The following is a 22681-nucleotide window of genomic DNA, read 5'->3' on the forward strand; positions in this document are numbered from 1 at the left end:
CCTTCCAAGGCAGCTTGAGTGCTCCTATGAGCCTCAACAGGAGTTGCTCTCAATTCACACAACACAGTATGGGTCTAAACTTACCATTTTTTAGTTCAAATAATGCACTGAACGATGCAACTGGAGACAAATTTCCCAAAGAACACTTTCCCCTTTAAAACTTTGATTTGTCACAAATAGTTGTTGACAGGCAGGATGACATGTTCTGTACTGAAATTTTTGACATTGTCAAAATTCTCCTTCTGAAGCTTTCAAAATGAACAGTTTCAGTGGAAAAATATTGTGTTACAAAACCTTAACACATGTAAAAAAGAAAGTATAATGGATCAAAATCAAAACCCATCAATTGACCAGATCTGAGGCTGGAGGTGTTGGTATCATTTTCAAGGCAAACACACTTTCAAAATTTCAACATTTCTTCCTGACTTGAAACAGACAACATTTTGGCAGCTTTGCCTTTTCTTTGGTAAGATGTGAAGGCTGCTTCACTTGCAGCTTTGCCAAGCAGCACTGAAGAGGAAACAAGGCCCATAAGAGGGCAGCAATGCAGGGAGCTGGGCATGGGCACCCATCCCAGCTGGCATCCATAGGCTGCAAAACATGGGAGGAGACAAAACCTACTCATGGGGCACCACCAACGCGATGGGTTTCAGGCTCAGCACAGCCCACACAGTCATGTTGTCACCCTGAGTTTCTTCTTCTGCATGGGACACACGCAGGAGTCCTGCTGCAGCCATGGATGCTCAGAACAGTACCATGGAAACTGCAGCCAAACATTTCATCCCACATTAAGGGAGGGCCCCGACTGCTACCACCTCCTCCCTCTGGTACTTACGGGTGTGATGTGAGGACAGGATGGGTTTCTGCCACTGCTTTCAAGAGACTGTTGCTTGTTTTGATAAATCAGATGAGGTCTGGGTTTGGTTTGAAGTTTAACAGAGGAGAGAAGGTAGGCTATGCTATTGCCAAAGCGCACAAAAAACACAGCAAAGATGAAATAAATCATCTGACTCTCAATATTGAAAGCTTTAACCATTATTTTATTTGTGTTTACATACACTGATGACATTCAGGTGAGACCACTGCACACGCCAGCAGTCACAAGCTCAAAAGCAATGTTTTCTAGGTAACAAAGCATTTACAAAGACAAATCCGCATCACAATTTCATTCATACTCAAACCCAAGGGAAAGAGTTGGCATAAGTGTCAGCTCCATCTTTTTGACATATTTGTAATTCGATTTAAAAATTAATGCAGGCAAAGTAGAAACATTCACAATAGAGAAACACACAACCCAAGCCTCCCACTCCCCTCAGCCCGAGGTAATACATTCCCTCAAACACAGCATTTAGCTCTGCATTTCTAAACTATTTGCTGTTATTACTATTTTTTTTCCCCCTCTATAAACATGCCAAGGTATTACTCCCAACACGACCAGTTTCTATTTTGGAGTAGCTGCAGCTCCTGCCTGCCAGCCAAGTCCCAGCAGCCACTCGGAGCAGAAGGTCGGAAGCATGAGGGATGCTCTGACTGAGCAAGCCCTCAAGGCAGCAGGGACACCAGGGCTTCAGGACCCCTCCAAGACCCCACTGTGAGAGCTGTCAAGGAGCTCACAGGATGAGAAACTGAGTCACAGGATGCTAGGATTGCCCTGGAGAGCTGGGAGAGGTGTGCTGCCATCGCCCTGACCACTGCTTGCTTTTCCCCCTATCCCAACGAATGGGTTGTGGGATGAATACATCACCGTGCATATGGCTTCAGCCTCTGTGGAACATATTGCTCACACAAGTGCCAATTGTTTGGCAGTTGGAAGAAATTTGGCCAAGCCCCATTAGAAGATGCTGTTTGGAGTCGTGCGGATGTGTCATCCCTTCGCCACAGTATTTTTAGAGCTGTGTTTTCCTGCCTTTCTGCTGAGCACCAGCCCTCCCCAGGCTTGAAAATATTCCACTTTGACCATAATGGGCGCACATCAAGGAAAAGCAGCTGAATTACTATCACTGTGCAGTGCATACGCTGCCCTCCTGAAAACAGAGAGAGCAGAGAAAACAGAGAGTCAGAGCATTCGGACTCAGATCTTCTTTCTTCAGGTACCGACTTCAAACACTTTGCAAGAGCTCAAGCACAAGGATTCCACATTCAGCTCTGAACTTCTCTCTAACCTTTGTGGTGGCATTAGCATAAGGCAAGGAGACATATTTTGACTCCCATCTGTGCAAATCCTCCCCGTGCTGCAGAATCAACATTCTGTCAACCAATTATTTTATGCTGTATCACAGCACCGGGGGGGGGGGGGGGAAGGAGGGGGGGGGAAAATCACACCTACAATCAAAAAAGCAAGGTTTTGCAACATAGCATGTACTAAAGATGTCTGTCTTGAGTCAAACTAGCAGCCATATTTTATTCAAGAAGCATGTAAACAAATCTGGCACATTCATTATAAAAAAAAAATTAAAAAAAAAATTGTGTACCTAGCATGTTCATCACATTTCAGATATTCCATTCCTCCCTCCCCACTGAGCTCCATGGAGACAAGTCAATCACAGTTAACCATCTGGTAATCCTTAGCCCAGGCTGTGCAGCTGCTACCTACCATTTTTAATCAGGGCTACGTCTTCCATTCATGCTAAATAGGAGGCACAAACAGCTGCTTGGCCAACACTTTCAAGCAAGCTCTCTCTCTTTCTTTAGTATTCCTGGCTTCTCTTCCTTTCAGCTCTGCATTTTGCCCATGTTTTACAAGCTTTCACTTAAAAAAATAAAAATAAAAAACAACAGTGAAACAAGAGGAAAATATTTCTGATAGATAAATCTTCAGAGGATATTTCTCCACTAAACATGTTCCTGAAGGAACACAGACTGCAATCACAGCCTCTGCCGCAATGGTAACAATCAGTGTGCAGATGGAAACACGTCATCCTTACTGACAGAAACAATTCTGAGCTTATTTTTGAACAGGGTCCAACTTCTATAGCACCCAACTATTTCCCAGAGATGCATCAGCACAGCAGTATCACAGCTATGCCTGCTCCAGAACTTAATTATCCTGTTCAGGTGACACACATGTACAGTCTATCATTGTCTCATCAATGTCAAGAAATGTCAACATTTATCCACACAAAATCACTTTTTTTGTGTGTGTTTTGCTGCAAAATCAGGACGATGGTCACAGCAATCTATGGTGATGCCACTGAGTACCACCTCATCAACACGACTTTTTGCAGGTGCATCCACTGGCACATTAGCTGAGTTTAGGTCAGCTCCTACTTGTTAAGATCTTTTTAGAAGAGTGGTGTCTTGGAATAAGGAAATCATTCACTGCCTTCACATAAATGAATCACAGCAACTGTCAATTTACAGCCAAACACTGCACATACAGCAATACAACACCATGGAATGCTGTTACTTGCCCAGCCTAATAACAGATAAATCCAATATGAAGGTCATGCTGAAAAAAAAAAAAAAAGAATAAACACAAAGCAGACAATGTTCTAAGTATTATAAATTAGTTTTTATTAATGGCATGGCATTGAGGAGGAAAATTTTTGAATGAGGGTATCACTTGGCCCTGACAGAAAATAAGCAGAATGCATTTTCAATATAGAACTATGTAATCAAAGGCAACGCAATCACACATTTATCCTCATCCACCACGAGGTCAGCATTTCACTTCTAAGCATTTGCCACAAGCAAGAAAAATATCAAGACAACAGACAGTGTTTTATGCAGGGGGAAGGGAAGAGAAAACATTCCTCAAAAATACAGAATACGTTCAAGCAAATTTAAAGAGAAAATACAAATGATCTAGCACTGGGGTAGAAGGACTCTGTAAAAAATATTGCTCTGGGATAATGAGTACCATCAAATTGATAAGGCTTGTTTCACTTTATGGTCTTTATTTGTACACATATAAAATTACAGCAAACGTTCTGCTTTAATGGCCCTATCATATTTCATAGGGATAAAAAAGGGTTTTCAGTGGTTAACCTAAAAGCACAGACTCTCTTCCGCTCCTGCATCAGCCAGGTGTGGAAAATCTCTAAGTTTCTCTGTAACAGGTTGAAGAACAAAATATGAGCCCTGGTTCATGCTTGTTAGGGAGTCTTGTTCTAACCAGAGAAGTCTTCCCCATGAGTGACGGACCTACGCACATACATCTCCAGGCCTTGATCAGGTCCACAGCAGGGAAAAATGGGACAAAGGAGAGCAGCATAAGGAAGAGAAATGGGCACTGGGTAACACAAGTATGGATGATCCTTTGGGTGGAAAAAATAGATAATACAGTGGGACAGTTTTCTGCTCACCAGCTAAGTCAATCTGGAAATAGGCACTGCATACATCAAAATGCCCCATGCTGAAGCTGTCTTCTGCTCCCAGCCTCCCTTCCCTCTTTGTTATGGAAGCAAAGAACTTCTTCATGTAAATTTAGGATGGTGCTAAGCACAAAAAAAAAGCACATGATGGGGGGTTTGGATTTAATAACTTCATCTTGGTTGTTTGATGTGTGTGTACCATAAAACAACATCTCCCCTTGAGGCAAAATCTCACTTCTACAGAATTTGGTCTCAAAAGAAGAATGCGTTCTTCCTTAGACTTCCTCCTGACTAAAAAGCAGTTTGGCATCTTTGTTGGTCAGAGGCAGATACAAACCACGACCTGCCAGATGTGAGCTGTAACAACGGTGGTGGTGACGATGCTGGTTTCCTCCTCCCTCCCCCTGCTCCAAGTAAACTAGTTATGAAACAGAGTCTGAAAGGGCTGAAAGAGAATTGCAGCATCCTTAAATAAGAAAACAGAATGAACTGGAAATCTGGAAAAATAACTGGTGACTAATATGCAGATTTTAGCTTGCGGATCGGAAGCCACAGTTTGCTGGAAGTTGAATCCCTTCTGCTAATTTTCTCAGATTAAAAAGGCACTTGTGTTCTCTCTGTATCTGAATGCTTTGCCTCTGTGCTTTTTGCAGCATATGCTCAAGTTTGCAGTTACTATTGATAGAATGAAAAAAAAAACAAAACAAAAAAAAACAATTTATAAGATTAAAATAACAAAAACAAACAAAAAAAAAAAACCTAAAGCCAAATGCTGCAGAATTCAAATCACAACTCAGACAATTAACAATCAAATATCAATCCTGGAACCTTCACTTGCAAGAATTTCTACCACAGATGGAATTTTGTTTAAATGAAGGACAGTAATGTTCAGATTGATGCCTCACTGGATCCTGTGTACATGCGTGAAAGCTGGCAAGCCAAATAAAACAGGAGAAGCGTTCAGACTATTTTAGGCCAAGTGTCCTGCGGGACACCTGGAAACTGCTAATTTGGAGAAGGATAGACATGTGACTTCAGAGCAAGAAGAGAAGCCTGCTCTGTGACCACTAGCAGGAACCCTGGGAGCACCCAGGAGACGAGCAGGAAGAACTGATGGGCTGAGAGAGCAAAGCCCCACAAGCGAAAGATGCGCTGCCGCCTTCCCACCACACTCTTCTTGAACCCACCAGCCGTTGGTTCCCTCAGCAATAAAAAAGCAGGAACAAGGTCATTACTTGCTTCAGAAGATGCCAGGCAGGCCAAACTTAGGTCATGCCAGCATGCCACAGTATATAACTGTGTAGGAATTTCACAGGTTAGACAGGCAGCAAACTAAAGGCACCACGAATGGGAAGCATACGCACCTGCCTATAGGAATGCTCATGTTACAGATGAAAACCATAACAATTAATTAGATCTGGAAGAAAAAATTCCATTTGCTAAACATTTTTCTAAAGCTGCAACATATGAACATAGATGTAGACACACAAGCTTGTATAATCTCTAAGGTGACCTGACAAAAGGTATCATAATTTGTATGACCAGGTACGAAAACGATCCTGTCACAGAGATAACAACGCCATATATAAGAAAGTAAAACAGAAACATGTATTCCTTATGAGTGTGAAAATATGTTCACCTCCTCTTCGCAATCCATTATCACTGACAGAAGGCACACCATAAAATCCAGATCCCAAGTGTCAAAGTTTATAGGCATGATACATTGCCAAAAGTAATTTTAACTCCATTGTTTCATCTGTGATCACCCTCTAAACAGGTTGGGGGCTAATTGGATCGATAAATTAATCCCCATCAAGTGGAACATGACACACGTTCAGCTGGATAAAAGCTATCCCTATCCATAGCTACAGAAAAAGCATTTGTTCTCAACATTGTCAGGGCAGGATCACTCCTATATTGGCTCAAACCAATATAGGCAATGCTGTCAATGGAAGGCAGCACTGCCAGCCCACTGCTCCCCAAAGGCTCCTTGCACAGAGTAAGGTGTTCCGAGCAGCTGCAGATAGCTTACATACCCACCACAATGGTCTTCATTATATTTGGTATTTGAAGCAGAAAACACTTAACAACAGGATATTTTAACTCCTAAAACCAGTCAATTATGTCTGCTGAATTAGTCTGTGTGAACGAGTGGGTAAGTGCAACTGAGGAACAAGCATGAAACGAAAGCCCTATTTAAAATAGGTCGCTCCTTTAGAAAATTTTGTAATTACACACTGCAGATGCATTTGCATGTTCAATAAGTAATACGTGTTTCTTGCAATGAGAAAGCCTGGAAAGCTTAATCAAAGCCTAGCTTATCACAGCGAAGGCTAATTGGCTTCCATCGTGCATCATCCTGCAGGATCTAGCATTAGCGCAAGCCTCAACAACCATTAATTGGCAGAAAATCCCAATTTATTTTGATAACACAGGTCTTATCTCGGAGGGCTTCCACGACCACATGATCAGGTGGTCATCAGTGGCCCATCCCATGCCCTCCAGTCAGGATCACCCAGCTGATCCACTCAACAGCCAGGAAAGATGGAAACTGCCACCAACTCAAAGAGCAATTTGGGAAGGGAGAAAGGTGCAGAGAGATACATAATGAGTTGAAATCTTTTCCTTTTAAGGAAGAGTGCAAAAGAGTAACTAATTAATAAACTGTCATGAGTAATGCAATACTAAAATGTAAATTAATTGATGGACTGAAGTATTTTCCTACAGCCAGCTGTCATCTCAGTTTGTGAACTGTAAGGCTGATTTCCTCAGTGTTATGAAAAGAAATTGTCCTTCTGAAATTATTTTTTATTTATTCAGATTTCATATTTTAGCTGCTGAACCTTCTTTCAAGTGAGGTGGGCTTTCAGATAAGGAATAAACCCAACCTTTGTCTTCCCAGACATGATCTGCATGTATATGGTCATATTCTAGGGAAAACATCTTAGTACTTCCAGCCTAGGATTACCACCAGAACAAGACAATGAATGACAAGAGTCAAAAGAAAACCAGACCCAACTGGCTGACAGAGGGTAGATGTATTTTACATCAAGATGAATTTATTCACTTAAATACTCCATTTGAAATCATCTTACATCTGTGTAAGAGCTTAAAATTATTGTAATCAACCAAACAGAAATATCACAAGTATTACTGGCTTGGTACGCACCAACTGTAAGGAGTTGGAACCAGAACACACTGCAATACTGAACCTGGTAAGCAGAAAAAACTTTTGTCATTTCATTTCAGTGACCATTTCAAGGACGAAGAACCAAGATCCCACCAAGAGCACCTGCAAGCATCTCCTGGACACTTCCCAGCAGGTCACAGCAAAACCGTATCTTCTCAGAGTCTCATACAGCTGTCAGAAAAGCACTTATTGCACTGTGCAGAGGTAAACAAGGCAGCTCCGTAAGCAGCGCAGACCCATCAATACAGCACTTTGGTGCTGAAAAGCTCAGCTAATCAGCAGGGCCAGGTCCAGAACCAACCCAGCCCTTCATGTGGGTGACAAGTGGGCCCATCACTGCACCCAGAGCCAGGGGACATCTCCAGATTAAATACGATGCACACACTGCTAGCATCTGTCATTCAAATCACTCAGCTTCAGAACTCTTACTACAACAGTTAAACACAAGAAAACAATCTAATTTTGCACTTCAGAAGACCAGCTCAGTATGAGTCCCCTCACCAGCTGTAAACCCAAGTGCCAGACCTGGGCGATTAGGACCGCATGTTTCCTAGGTGATAAGCCTTTCATTTTTCTGGAAGACATTTGAAATAGAGCATAGGAAGATTAATCCTCCCCAGAGAAGGGAGAGTTTGCTGGCTAATTTCTCTTGCATTTAGATGTATTAATTAGGCATATTGATTCTTCTGCTTTGTTCCTTACCGTTGCAGCGAAATAATTAACAGAACTTCAAGGAAATATTTGAAAGCTCACTTCATGATGTCTCTTCAAACATGGCTCACCTAACACTTATGTGCACTCTCAAAGGGAACAGGGAAAGGCAGATTCTTGCTGTATTTATCCCTTCAGTTCATCAGGCACCAACCTCAGGCAGCAAAGCACTGCCTTGGGCTCTGCTCCATGTGCTGCCGATTAGACTCTGAAAGGCAACACAAATGGGATCCAGCTGGTGCAACCAAGGTGAGCATTGCTTTCCCAGGTTATTACAGCAGCTTGCTATGGAGAGGGACCCTACAAAAGGTACGAGTTTCCAGGGCTCCCCGATAGCCCTAGAAATGTACAGTTTGGCTGAACTGCATCCACTGAGCATGTACACACAGGGAAAACCAAAGCTGTAACACTTATTAGAAGGATGAATGAAGATATTAAACTCGTAAAAAGTTCTGAGAAAAGCCTATTCACCATTTAAGCCGAAAAGGATTTTCTCATGTCTAATTCAACATTACTAATTCAAGAGTTTATAAGAGTTCTCTGATCTCTGCGGCACGTCTCAGATTTAAATAATTTTCAGCAATTTTCTACCAAAAAGCCTTAAAAATATTAATCCTGTAAAAACACATGGAAACGCACATGCACTTTAACACATGCTGGCATCAGAGCAAGCCTGGCTGGTACAAAACCCTCATTTCCCAGGTGCTGAGAGGCAAGTGGGACACTTGCTCCCCTAAACTATGCAGATGTGCTGCCCCGGAGGGCAGTACTCAATGTGTGAGATGCAGTTGAGCATTCAGGTCCAAAGTGGGGACCAACCTTTGCAGAAGAGGTGTTTATGGAGATCACTAGAGTATCCTGCCACAAGAAGGGAAGTTGCAGCCTCCCCTACTTTCTCCCTTTCATTCAAAGCTCACCCAGCCCTTTGTGACTATTTTAGCTCCAGGAAGATGTTAGCTATCAATACTTGATAGGCATCTCTTGTACCTAATGGTCACTCTGACAGCAGGGAGCCAATGTCTTTGAACACTTAAAACAGAAATCTTGGATGTGAATACCTGTTTGGAGGAGGAAACATCTGAAGAATGTGTTTCTCTGATATTTATACTTCTTTGGAAATGGTGTTTTCTGTATGACTCACATTCATGTTTTTCACTTGTGATATTTTTAAACTTTGAGATCCAGCACTGATTGAGTGCAAAAAGTTTCTCCCATCCTACCCTAAAGGGGCTTATGGCCAGATATGGAGGGCAGCTGGAGATGGGAATGGGTCATCTCCATTATACTATGGGGACAGAAAGCCTAAAAGAAATAGTTTGAGGATTTGTGAACATCAGTCATATGTGAAAGACAAAACTTGACAGATTAATTAAAGCAGCACATAGACTCATTTTCTATGAGAACATCGTGTATATTTGAAAACAAATAATCCACCCAGAACAAAGGCTCCTTTCATAGAATCATAAAATGGCTTGGATTGGACCTCAAAAATCATCTACCTCCAACCCCCAACCACTAAATCAGATACCAGATCAAGTTGCCCAGGGCCCCATTTAACCTGGCCTTGAACACTTCCAGGGATGGGGAATCCACAACTTCTCTGGGCAGCCTGTGCCCCTGCCTCACCTTTCCCTCCCTTCTACCCAAGAGTATCTTTACAGCTTTGTTCGGAGCAAAACAAAACTTTGCAGTTAATTAAATAACCCCCAGAAGGAGATATTCTCTAGATGCACGTGTCTCATTTCCATGAACTTCCAACTGCAGAACACCCCTCCTCAAATCCACCCTTTGTATGAGGGTATCACATAAACCTGCTGTAGCTACATGGTAAGGGCTGCACCAGAGCCTCCAGGTTTGAAATTACACACCTCAGAGAGCTAAAAAAAAAAAACAGAAAAGAAACACAAGAAATAGAAAGAAAAGGAGATTTCAGCATTTTAAAACTGCCCCCAGACTTCATCTTCTCCTGCAGCTTGGAGAAGGTTCAATGGAGCAAGGCTCACCATGAAATCATGTTGCCTGGGTTAAAATGTCTTTAAGAGCAAGCAAACATAAACACTGCCTTTCTTTAAATACTACTTACTTCTTTATGGTATCATTCAAGAGACGTAAATGCAAGCCCCAAGCTCATACACAATTAGCTGCCCAGAGGAAAATCACAGGCAAGGCTGCCTTGCCAGGGAAGAGTTTTGTAAACACATTTCTTTCTGCAGGAGGCAGCAAGAGCAGGAAAGCTGAGGCAGGAGGACAGGGCAACCAGGCAGAACAATGCTAAAACCTGGAAACCTGAGAGAAGGTAAGAAAGAGGGCTTGGTGCCCAGCCAGCATGGAGGGAGCAGCATCTCTATGCAAATAAACACAGGTGCATCACTGAAACACCTGAAGCAACGTCTTCTAAAAGAAGCAACCTGCAAGGGTCTGAAAATTTCCGTAACAATCCCAATCACAAGGGGCAATGCCACCAAAGGAAACCCATTTGGTCTGTACAAAAACGTCTCCAGTTCTCTACGTGCCAGGGAACACACTGTTTCCTGTGCAATAACCCAGCACTCTGCCACAGAAAGAATTTAAATACATTTCCATTCAGATCTCTTCCCTTCCCCACTCGCAGCTTCTGAAAGAAGTGACTTGAACTTACAGCACTGTGGGGTTTTTTTTCCTACTCGGATTTTTAATTCACTGGCATCATAAAGACCTTCAGCAATTTATGGTGTGAAGAGCATTCTTCAGATTCCCCTGCTTTGTACACTGAGGTTGCTTCATTACTTACATTGCATTACACAGGGGAAAACGAAGTGGCCATGCCCAGGGGCCAGCCTGAGCCAGATGTTCTCCTGGGCCCCACATCTGGGCTGTCCAGCTCCTGTACTGCAGCTGCCCCCTCTGCAGCTGCCCCCTCTGCAGCACAGAGCCAAAAAAAGACAGCATACCTTAACGCTAATTCAAAACTAGGATACATCAGAGAAATGCTATATAGGAGACAGCCACATCATCAAGCTGCACTAATCAAGGTGTTGCAATTAGCAAAAAAAAAAAAAGTTTTACAAAAAGAAGAAAAAAGAGAATTGCAGGAGACATCCTAATTCTATTGGACGATGGCAAGGCACACCAGAGGGAGAAGAATATAGCTTTTCCTACCTCTTGCTATGATGTCTGAGCTATTTGTCCTCCTGTGAGTCAGTAGAACATACGGCAGACCCTCCTGCCAAGTGTGGTTTTGGTGACAGTTTTGTTGACATTCACAAATTCCACATTCAGCGATCATGACCAACCAACACTCAAAGACTGTGCTCTGCCTTTGGGACCCACTGCAATACTAATGAAACACTGTCTTGGCCAGGAAATCCCACAGGTTTTCTTCCCCACATTGAATGCAAAGCAATCCCACAGCTCTTTGCCCAATTCCAGCCTGCTGCTTCTCTGAGACACCTCTTTTCCCTGGCCCCTTCCCATCCATAGAATGGACATGGTGGGCATGGCCATGATGGATGGACAATCATGGATGTCTTCTCCAATCTTAATGACTCTATGACACAGACCACAAGTTGGCTTCAATTATCACAAATAGCACAGGTGATAAACAGCAGAATCAACTGCAAGAAACCCACTTTCCTCTTTGAAAGCACCTGCACTTCTTGGTAGTGCAGAACACTGACAAAAAGCCAGGAGGACGGTGCATATAAACACAAGAGTGCTATACATGGCACATTGAATTCGATTTTGCTGCATGCCACCATATGGAACAGAATCTCAGCGTCATCAAACGTTTACCTAAACTCCATTAATGTCTTCTGCAAGCCAATATTTATAGCATACACACCAGTAGCTGCTGTCAGAGTGTGTATAAATGTTAAACTGAGCTGTTAAAGAAACATAATGACAGATGTAGAGATGCTGAAGAGTGCAATCTATTCTAATTTATGATAATTTATTTCCATCATCTGGAGCCCTATTCAGAAGAGAAAGCTGAATGCATCCCAAAGCGCATCACGGGATGGAGCGTAAAAATCCCCCAGAAAATCTCTTTGAAGAGAGCCCTCTTCTCCTCACACCCAGCAGCCTCTGAGCAGGAGGGATGCAGATGTGGGGTACGCAGCGCCCTGCCTCCAGCAGCCCAGGGATGTGTGGATCTCACTGCAAGCCAGGAAGAGCTGGGAACTGTTCGTCCCATGAGATCATTGCTGAGTCACTACTTTTTAGGTGCTAAGCTGCAGAAACAATATTTGTGCGCTTTGTCAGAGCTTCTTCAGCTGCATTAACAACCCATACAACATCCACGGGTGGCCAGTGGTAATGAGCACAGAAACAAAAAGATGGAAAAGCGGTTGTTGGGTTGTTTTTGTTGGGTTTTTTCTTTTTTCTCTTTTTTTTTTTTAAAAAAAAAAAAAGAAGAATGAAACATTTGGATGCTGTGGCAGAAAGAGCTTCTCTATTTCACTGCTGAGCAGCACAAGCTGTGCTGGCGCAGTTCTGCCCCAAGCCTGTCCTTGCTCTCCTGTTGCTATCAGTCTACTGTGAAAATCATGATGGAAGGGATGGAAAAAAAAATAATAAATCAGGAAAACGGGAAAAAGAAAGAAAGGGGGAAGAAAAAAAAAACAAAAAGCAAGCCATCCCAGCACTTGGTTCCCTCGCTAAAAAAAAAAAACACTCTGGTCCAGATGCAGGGAGCAGTACAGGCAAGAGCTCATTTACAGTGCACTGCAGCATCATGCTTGGTGGCAGCAGGCAACCTTCTGCTGCATCCACCCTGAGTCCTCATGTATGTCAGCCACTGAGACACAGCCTCAGCTGCTTGCCAAGGCCCCAGAATCTGGGACAGCACGGATCTGGTACTGGGATGGGTTCTGATTGCACAGAGCATCCTGCCACTTGCACAAAGTATAAGCATAAACTACAGTGCCAATATGCATGCTGTCTAAAAATCAGTGTTTGACAGCTGAAGGTTTTCTACCAAAAGGATTTTCTACATTTTTAACTTGCTCACTTTTTTCCAAAAATTTATCGTCTCTGCTCAAAAAACATTAACCCTCCTCTGCAAGTCCCAATGCCAAGGGTGCAGGTGGCTCTTGCTCCTCCAGAAGCAAGTCTGGGGCATAACAACATGATGCAGGAGGGGAACAAGGACCTGGTCACCACCCATATAAGGATCATCAAATCCAATTCCTGGCTCCACAAAGAAGCATCCAACAATCAGACCATGTGTCTGAAAGCATTGTCTTCTTGAACTCTGGCAAGTTCAGTGCCTGACCACTTCCCAGAGAAGCCTGTTCCAGTGCCCAAACACCACCTCAGCAATGAACCTTTTCCTGATATCCAGTGTGAACCTCCAACTGAGCTTTGAGTTGAAAGACTGTGGCAAAAATATTTCTTCTCTCACAATCTCACTAGAAAGATGGAATTTCCAATGGAAACTTACATGAAAAGTGATTTTTCACCCCTGAAGTGAAACTGTGTTCTCCAACCAGCTCTACAAACAACTTTGATGCAATGATGACTGCTTGCCTGACACCTGGGTACAGCCCAAACACTTCACAGCTCCTCAGTCACTGCCCCCAGGCTATAAAACAGAAGGAAGCTGACTTTAATACCTTGGCCATTCAATCATTGTATGTTTCTACCCCCTTCTTGCACTACCAAGAGAGAGAGACTACATTCAAAAAGAAGCTCTACTGAGACATCACTAAAATAGTCCTCAATTATTAAGGTTGGAAAAGACCTCTAAGATCATCTGGTTCAACCATCCATCTACCACCAACACTGCCCACAAAATCTCATGGTCTGTATGCCTTTGGCAGCCAAAGTGAGTTGTGATGCACTCTTCACCTAACAGCATGTGATTTTGTACTTCTATTCATACTCAAATACATCCCAGCAGATACGTGTAAGTTTGGAATAAAATGCAGCTAGGATGCAACAAAAGACACTACATATATCAGCTCGCTGAGATCAAAGGCACGCAGCAGTAAAGAATTTAATTAAAATGTTAAAATTAACTAGGAAAGCATCCATTGTTTAATTCTTCTGGCAGGCATGTTCTTGCAAAGTGGGACCCAATTCTGCTCCAGCATGCAGGCTGCCTTGAGAGATGGCGATCCATAAAGCTCTGCAGGCTTATGGCTGCAGCATTTGGCACTGAAGAGGTTTTGAAGAACCACTTTCAGTATCCAACCCAACTCCATCGAGATGGGCCAGGGAGACGTTTCATTCAGCATCAGGAAGAAGGCACTTAGGACATGGTTAGTGGACACAGTGGTGAGGGGGCAACAGTTGGACTTAATGATTGTGCAGGTCCTTTCCAACCTTAATGTTTCTCCAATTCCCTGATTCTACAATATGGGATGCCAATATGAGCACCTAACGTGCAAATGTCAGAGGGCTGGAGCCGAGGATTGGCATTTCAAACCAGATACTTTGGATTGGATTCGCATCACCTGAGGAATAACACCAGAGGGCAGAGCACATACACCAGCTGAGGACAGCCAGCACAGACTTGTGCTGGAAATTCAGGGAACTGTGAAGAGCAGTTACCCGGAGCCACCAGCTGAGGTGGCAGAAGCACACAGCTGCCTATTTACTTCCCACAAACATTCACTCAGGCTGTTTGCAATAGCTCTGGTATTTCTCAAGGAAGAAGGATCGGGTTGACTGGGCAGGAGTTTTGCAGGACAGTCAGATACATTTATTTTACCTTCAGTGCCACATCTCCATGGTTCTTCAACACCTCCGGGATCAGTGATTCCATCCTCTGCCTGGGCAGCCTATGCCAGTGCCTCACCACTCTTTCTGAGAAGACATTTTTCCTAATATCCAACCTGCACCTCCGCTGGCACAAAGTAAGGCTGTTATCATCTGATTATTTATAAAGTGCTGGTGAAACCTTACAGCTCTACAGTTTTTCACCTGTTCCTTAGCACAGAGACGTGGGAGGCTGTGTGCTGCCTTCCAGTACTCATGGGTGAATGGCATGCCCACTGGGACCTCTTGGTGAAGAAATGACCCCAATCCCAATTGTAAGACCTTTCTGCTTTCCTCTCCACTGCTGGGACACAGCAGTGAGCCATGCTGCACAAGGCTGCTCCTACAGAGAGCCCCTCAACTCAAGGGTCCACATTTGTCCGATCCTTTGCTGAGCTTCCTCCCCAAGAAATATTATAAAGATACTCAGACCTGGCAGTAACTGAGCTGTCTGCTGCCTGGATTTTGGTCCTCCCATCACAGCCACAACCCTGAGTGTGACCACCAGTTCTCACCCCCCTGTGCATCTGAGATTAGCTTTGAGCTACTTGCAAATGCACATGCAGCAACCCTCTGTGCACTCAGGGATGCAAATGCATGCATGAGCACAGAGTGCCAATAAACCAACACAACATTTTTGGTCTTTATAAATGGCTCTTTGAAAATACTTCTCTGACTGAATGCCATTGCCAAACTTTTAACGCCGTGATTTGTATCTGTAGTTATACTCATTGAAAACACCATCACTTCACATGGCTTATGCATTTCACTGAGAATGAGCAGCACTATTGGCTTTTCCAGCTGAGCAAGTGCAATATTCTGAGTGGGAAAACACTGCTTCCAAAGACCAACTCGAGAAGTTTCTGCAATGGCCAAAAGATGAAACTGTGCAAATTAAATAGTACAAAAGCTGGCAGTTGGTCCATATTCAGTATTCTTTTCCTTTTGCCAAAAAGAAAGCAAGCTGTCACCTTAGCAACTGTGCTTTTGCAGTACATGTGACACTTTGATCCAACACCTCAAAAGCAGCACCTCCACATGTTCCTTCCCACTAAGTTCTTTGCAGTACCTGCTGGATCCCCCAAGAGCAAAAGCCTTTATCAGAGAATCATAGAATCACTAAGGCTGGAAAAGACCACTTAATACCATCTAGTCCAACCATCGACCCATCCCTTAAAACCCCTCTGGCCAAGTGCCAGGCTGGATGGGCAGACAGACAAGGGCTCTTTGCTGCTCTGTGTTCCTGGAGTGTAACACTTGATTGCTTTCACACAGTTCCAAGGAGAAGCTGGTACACGAGCCCAGGTTCACATGGGGACTGCAAGATCCAAAGGATGGCAGCTCTTTGTCACGAGCACGTTCCTCCCTGACTGCAACACTGGAATCCAGAGATGTCAACAGGCAGGGCTTTCACCCGGGGCTCCAATTATGCAGATGCTGATTTACAGGGGTGATGACTGAAACATCTCCCTCATAAAAACTGGCAAGGATCCTGTAACTGTGTACTCTAATGACACAGCCCTCTATCTCCATCCATCTCCTTGCTAGTTTGAAAGTCAGATCATTTTTGTTCTTCCTTTCATAGAAACCTGGTTTGCATATATAATCAAATTTAGCATTAATGAGTTTCTCTCCTCATCTTTTCTTCCTACAGCTTGGAACAGCCATACTCAGATAACAGCAGCTGAGTCTGCCATCAGGAAGGTGGCTTACCATAAAGAGATTTGGCCAGGTTCACTCAGAGATGCCTATGGAGTTCCTCACTCCAAAGAACCCCCACTTCCCAAAGCACACTTTCTCAGCCACAATAATCGAGTGCAACTCCTGCATACCCAGTCCCACTCAGCCTGGACTTGGCCTGCCTAAGAATCATCAAGCCTTCAACAAGCTGTGACCTTTTAAAATTGATTCTGCCATGATTATAGCTTGAGCCCAAGCAGAGATGGCAAGCACACCTCAGATGAAATATGCTCTTTATGTGCAATGTGGTCAGGCATCACTGGCCTTTCCCCCTTCCTTCTTTGCCTGTTCCTGAATTTGTACCATGCACAAAAAACATGCATGTGAGCAGTGTGCAGAACAGCCAGCTCTGTGCAGTCTGCATGGAAACAGGGGATCACAGAACAGATTTTCTGCTCCTTTGCTTGTCTGCTGGGTTTTCAGTCTTCAGGGCTTCCATCTCTCTTCAACTACCATATGGTAGCATATGGCTTATCAGAGCCAAAGGTTTCAGAATCACAAGACTCCCAGAAGCTGAGACTTTAAAACCACAAGGTAAAATACTGCACACGCACTGAGGGCTTCTGTTGCCTTCACCCCAGTCCCACCAGTGGTGAGATACGGGTTCACATCTGTCTTCAGTGAGGCTGCAGTGAGTGATGCCCTGCTAAGTGTCCAGAAGTTGTATGTCCAACCACAGGGACCAACAGAGCCAGCTCACAGGGCTCCATTCTGTTGCGTGCTCACATCCCCTTGTTCCACAGTGCTGAAATGCAGAGTGTTTTGCATGCATTATGCTAAGCTGCCTATAAGAAATCATCCCATCAAAGGTTAGTTACATGGTAATTACCTTTGTAGTACTAAAATACCATATAAATGGATTTGCATTTTTTCATGAAGTAGCACACATTGTATTGACCTGATGCTGTAGATACAAGATTTCTGAGATAGTAACTGGGGTGAGGTTTTCAAAAACAGCCAGGTACCTGCTTCACAAGGAAGACATCAAAAGATCAACAATATGTTTCTTGACATATTTGCGTTTCCTACACATCAAGATGAACAGATCCAAAACAGAACGTGGTCCTGAGGTTGCACAAGCAACATCAGTAGGCAGGAAAAATATTATTTTAAGGCTTTTCTCTCAATCCAAGGAGAGAGAAGAGCAAACACCCAACCCTCCAGCCATCCATGAACATTAAACTCCATCAGGATTACTCGACTCTATCACCTATAGGACTCCTTACAGACCACTCTATGCCCATGCCAGAGTAGACAGCCACCTTCTGGTTAAGCAAAATGCAAACACAAGCAAATGTGATGAAGTGGATCCAACAACTTGAAAAGAATCTCAGGACCATAATATTAATCAATGCCTCGTGCATGTAACCTGTTTTTATCATTATTTTCATCAACTCATGACACCTATAAGATTTTCTAGGATACAATTAGAGGCACGCAGCTACTTACATCCACTCACATGCACGCAAATATAATCCAAAGAAGGGCCATGGCCAGATGAGCAATCAGCATTAGGACTTTTGTCCTAATAAGACTTCTCATCAGTTTTTGTAGACTGAGATTCCCTTTGTCTTCCAAGCATACATCTCTTTGCACGGAAAGATTGCTAACCCTTTCAGAGGCCATGCAAACAAAGCAAGCTTTGCACTTGCCAGGCTTTTCTTCCCAGCTCCTGAGCCAAAAGATCACATCACGAGGGCAAGGAAGCAGAGCAGGGTTAGTTTGGTCCATGTGCACATAGTTTTGAAACCTTCCTGGCAATTCATATGTCCAGTTTCCATCAGAGATGAATGGGGATTTGTTGTCCAAATGCCAGGCACTGCTTTGGAAACCTTTTGTACAACCTGAGCAGAATCACGTGCAACAACTATCTGCAGTCATGCAAAGACCAGAATGTAATTTTTCTGCACAAAGCATGAATTATAACAAGTCTTCAGATAGATTCAGGTTCATTAAGCATCTCAATGTCAACACCCTCAAGAAAAACCCCAAAAGTGTTTTCCAGCCTGCAACACCACCAATAGCTGAAAACCACAGCTCTAAGACGGCTCCCAGGAACACACATTGCTATGTACAAGGGATGAGCAGCAGTACAGTTCTGTAAGCCACAGGAAGAGAGGGGAAAGGCTCTTAAAACCTCAGCCTGATGCCATTTACCAAAATATTTTTGCAGGTTTTGCAGGTTGGCTGGCTCCATAGCGGCATGCACATCAAGTGCTTCCTTTGTAGACACACAAAGTTCTGCTTTTCAGTAGATTTGCTCCAGAGAAGCAACAACCATGACACAAATATAACACAAGTGACAAATTTGCTTTTCCTGCTTACTTTTCACAGACCCAATCAAAGCAATCCAAACACATCCAGACATCCATGTGATGGAAATTAATCCAGGGTGACAAGCAAATATTTCTTTCATCTTTCCTTACCCACTGCTGTCAGGTGCACACTGAGGAGAGTCCTTTCTCAGGGAAAGCTGTGACACTGTTAACTGGTCACAGAGGACTGCAGAGCCACAGCAGACAATTATAAGAAATAAACATCAGCAGCATCCCCTTGTCTCAAGTGAAGATCAAGCAGGGGGATGAAGGGGCAGAAGAGCAATCACAGCAGCTTTCCCCAACACATGCCACAAAGCAAGAGTTGACTCAGAACTGGGAACATCCAGAGCCTATCTATCACAGCTGTGTGCAATTTTCCAAGCCCAGAACTGTGATCCCTATGCTGTGAGTACACCATTTATAACCAATGTAGAGCTCTGAACTTCCCCTAGAAAACACAGCTCTGGTGTTCAATTGCTACAAGCCACTTTTTTCTTTTCCTAACCTTTCCTGGGCCTGAGCCAGTGTTGTATGTTAATGGCCTCCAAATGCAATTTCTTGCCTGGAAATAGATTGCAAAGTACGCAAGAAATACAAATGAAAACACACCATGAATATTCAGAAGAATCAGTCCTATTTCAGCATCTTCTCTCACGGCGCTGAGCAATAATCAAAGCAGAAGATTGCAAGAGGCCCAATCCAGTGCCTCCAGACACAGCTCCGTGAGCTCATGGAACTTGCACACTGACAGACTGCAGTTATCAGCCTGAGCACCTACAGCCACCCCGGTTGTCTCCAGACTTGAAAGTATTTGCATTGTTTACAATGCAGAGGTAGGTTTATTAATAAAGATAAAGACCCCCGAACTACCTCCTCCATGGACCTACCCAAACAGATCACAAGATGGGAGCACATGTTAGGGTTTGGCCTCCCTGGACCAGCTGAGGATTGGTCCCAATGTGCCACCCATGCTGTAGCCTTCCCACCCCTATGTCCTAACAGCTTCTGAAGTCCAGAACTTGGCTTTCTGGGAAACAAGCATTTAAAAAAAGAAAAGCACAAGTTTTCCAAAAGCAGAAATTAACACCTCCCTTTAGATGATAAATAAGCCAAAAGAATGTGATGTAAAACCACTTGCAGTTGCTTTCCCATATCCTAAAGCTCCATGTGTGTTGTGATTCAGCTGTCACGTCATCACACAACGTCAGTCACACCTTCCTATAGGTGATTACTGTAAACCTCTGAGAAACTCATCAGCAGTAATGAGAGCAGCTTTAATAAATTCCACTGTCACCAGCACTTTCTGCATAAAAACCCCACTCACACATCATTTAACACCCAAAATGAAACAGCTGTAAATCCAGCAATTAGCAGGGAAATTTGACTGTTCTGATCAAGTGCACTGAAGGCTGCAATGCTGCTGGGGAATGTGAAAGCTGCCACAGAATCTGCCAGAGCTTTGGGTCTGTTTTGGAGTTCAAAATGACAGCTGGAGTGAAAAAAGGAGTCAGAGGGAGAGACAGACACTTATTGAGACCAGAGATGGTGGAGAGATGGCAAGCATGGCGATAGGAGAAGGATAGGAGAAGCAAGATGGAGTGAAGAGAGCTGGAATTCAGGTAATCCACAAAGTCAATAAAGTCTTACTCTTTACACTAAGGCATGCTTAATTCCACTTACACATACATTCAAAATTTGAAGTTGTTTCTCAGACCATCGAATTCTGATACTTTAGAATCTTTTGCCCTTTTCCAAAGGATCGATCTCCCCAGCAGTGCCTGAGGGCTGTGTTTCTGTTACAGACCCCTGTATATTTGTATACACGCAAGCAGGCAATGTGCAGATGGAGCAACAGTAGAGTTTTTACAAGTGGTTTTCAACCATGATAAAGGCAGGTTTACATTCAGCAGTTGGAAAAAGTTACAGAACTGGGCAATTGTCAAGGAAAGAGCCCTGAGAGCTCCCGCATACTCCCCAAAAACGCCAATGCTCTGTGGGGAACAGTTTCCTGCAAGGTCAAAGCCCGTGCCCCCCCTGGAGCTCACTGCCCTGCCACCACCAGCACAGCTGCACATAGTGAAGACACCACGCTCCCAGCAGTGATTTGCCATGGAAATAGCTTCACTCTCTGTTCTGCTCCAAAATTGCTTTCACAGCAAGCAGCAGGGAGAGCTCAGGGCTCAGCCCCTGAGCACCCCAGTTCTCCTGGAAGCAGCAGCAGCGCTGCTGGGATGCTGGGAGCGTTGCACACAAGTCACCCCACTGCAGGACCACCTCATCCCAAGCCTGCATCCCAGTGCCCATCACCCAGCTCTGTTGGACGTGCAGGGCTCTGGGGGTCAGCAGCCCCCAGCACACCTCAACAGCTCCTCATTATGGTGAGCAAAGTGGGTGCCAGCATGTGGGTAATGGCACCCGCACGCAGACGTGCCCCCCAAAATATGCAGCTTACATAATTCCCCAGCCAGTCGGCGTTAGGGGAATGTGATTAATCCTCCATGACATGTTCTGAACTTTCCGTTCAGAGCCGCTCTCTCCTCCCGCAGACCTACTGGCGATGAATGTCATTTGACCTGCAGACTTCACTACGAATGAGCATCAGAGCAACAAACAGTGACATTGCTCCACAAACCAATTATCTGCCTCCTTTCCCGCTCGGCCCAGAGACAAGTTTGCTAAATGCATAATGAGATTTTTATTTTTTTTTCCCAACCTGCAAAAGCCCGGGGGGCACCCACAAAACCCCCCTATCCCATCCCATCACCGCAGGACGACGGGTCCTCATCCTCAGCCCGTCTCCCACCTGTTCTGCGAGGCTCACTTTGGTGACATCCCCTCTCCCATCAAAAGCCCCCAATCCCACAGCGACCCACCCGGCACTCACCCACTCCAACACCCTGAGGAAGGCCAGCGGCTCCTTCACCACGCGGAAAGTCCCCGCGGAGGCGAGCTGCGGGGCAGAGAGAAGAAATCAGAGAGGAGCTCTCGGCAACGCGCAAACCCCTACTCCCGACCCGCGGAGCTGCGCGTCCTACCTGGTCCACCGCCTCCATGGCGCCGCAGCCCCGCGGAGCCGAGCGGAGCGGAGCCGCCCGCCAGCCTCCAACCGGGGATGCGCGCCGCTGCCCCCGCGCACGCCGGGCGGAGCAGCCGGGCGGGGCCCTGCGCCCCCCGCACCGCCCCGCGGAGCCGCCCCGCGCCGTGGGAACGCTCCGGGAGCATCGCCGTTCATTTAGGATGGGGTTGGTTCTTCGAGATGCGTTTTTATTTGCTTCGGAAGGGAAAGGGGGAATAGGGAATTTAAGTCAAAGGTACGAAGGAATAGAAGAAAGATAAGAAGGGGTGAAATAAAGGAAATGGATAAAATCAAGGAAATAAAATAGAGGGAATAAATACAATAAATAAATGAAAGGGAATAAATAAAACAAAAGAAAGAAACAAAGAAAGAAAGAAAACCTGCCTCCCCGCCCACCCAGCAGCTGCTACCATTAGGCACATTAGAGCCCCGTGTCCTCCTTTCCCCTCCCGCCCCGGCCCCCCGCGGCAGCCGCCTGCTGTCCCGCCCTCCCTCGTGCTTTTGTGGCATTTCCTTGACAGCAGAGCGGCTTTTTCCCGTCTCGCGTTGCCGCTGTTCTGGCCTCGTTTCACGGCGTAACCTCAATAACGATGCT

The 22681-nt window shown here is 44.6% G+C and overlaps 1 protein-coding gene across 1 annotated transcript in view; it reads right to left on the reverse strand.

Annotated features, from left to right (window-relative positions):
• SYNPR (synaptoporin) overlaps positions 1 to 22063 on the reverse strand; it is a 78475-nt gene extending 56412 nt beyond the window's left edge. Inside the window, exons 1-2 of the mRNA XM_042823731.1 lie at positions 22046 to 22063; positions 21895 to 21960 (exon numbers count right to left, since the gene is read on the reverse strand). Of these exons, the coding sequence (XP_042679665.1) occupies positions 21895 to 21960; positions 22046 to 22063 (84 nt within the window). The remainder of the gene's footprint in view (positions 1 to 21894; positions 21961 to 22045) is intronic.
• Positions 22064 to 22681: the final 618 nt, after the last annotated feature.

This window comes from Centrocercus urophasianus, unplaced genomic scaffold (genome assembly GCF_019232065.1).
Source record: "Centrocercus urophasianus isolate 14NV4802_14NV808 unplaced genomic scaffold, USGS_Curo_1.0 seq_22, whole genome shotgun sequence".
Taxonomy (NCBI): Eukaryota; Metazoa; Chordata; class Aves; order Galliformes; family Phasianidae; genus Centrocercus; species Centrocercus urophasianus.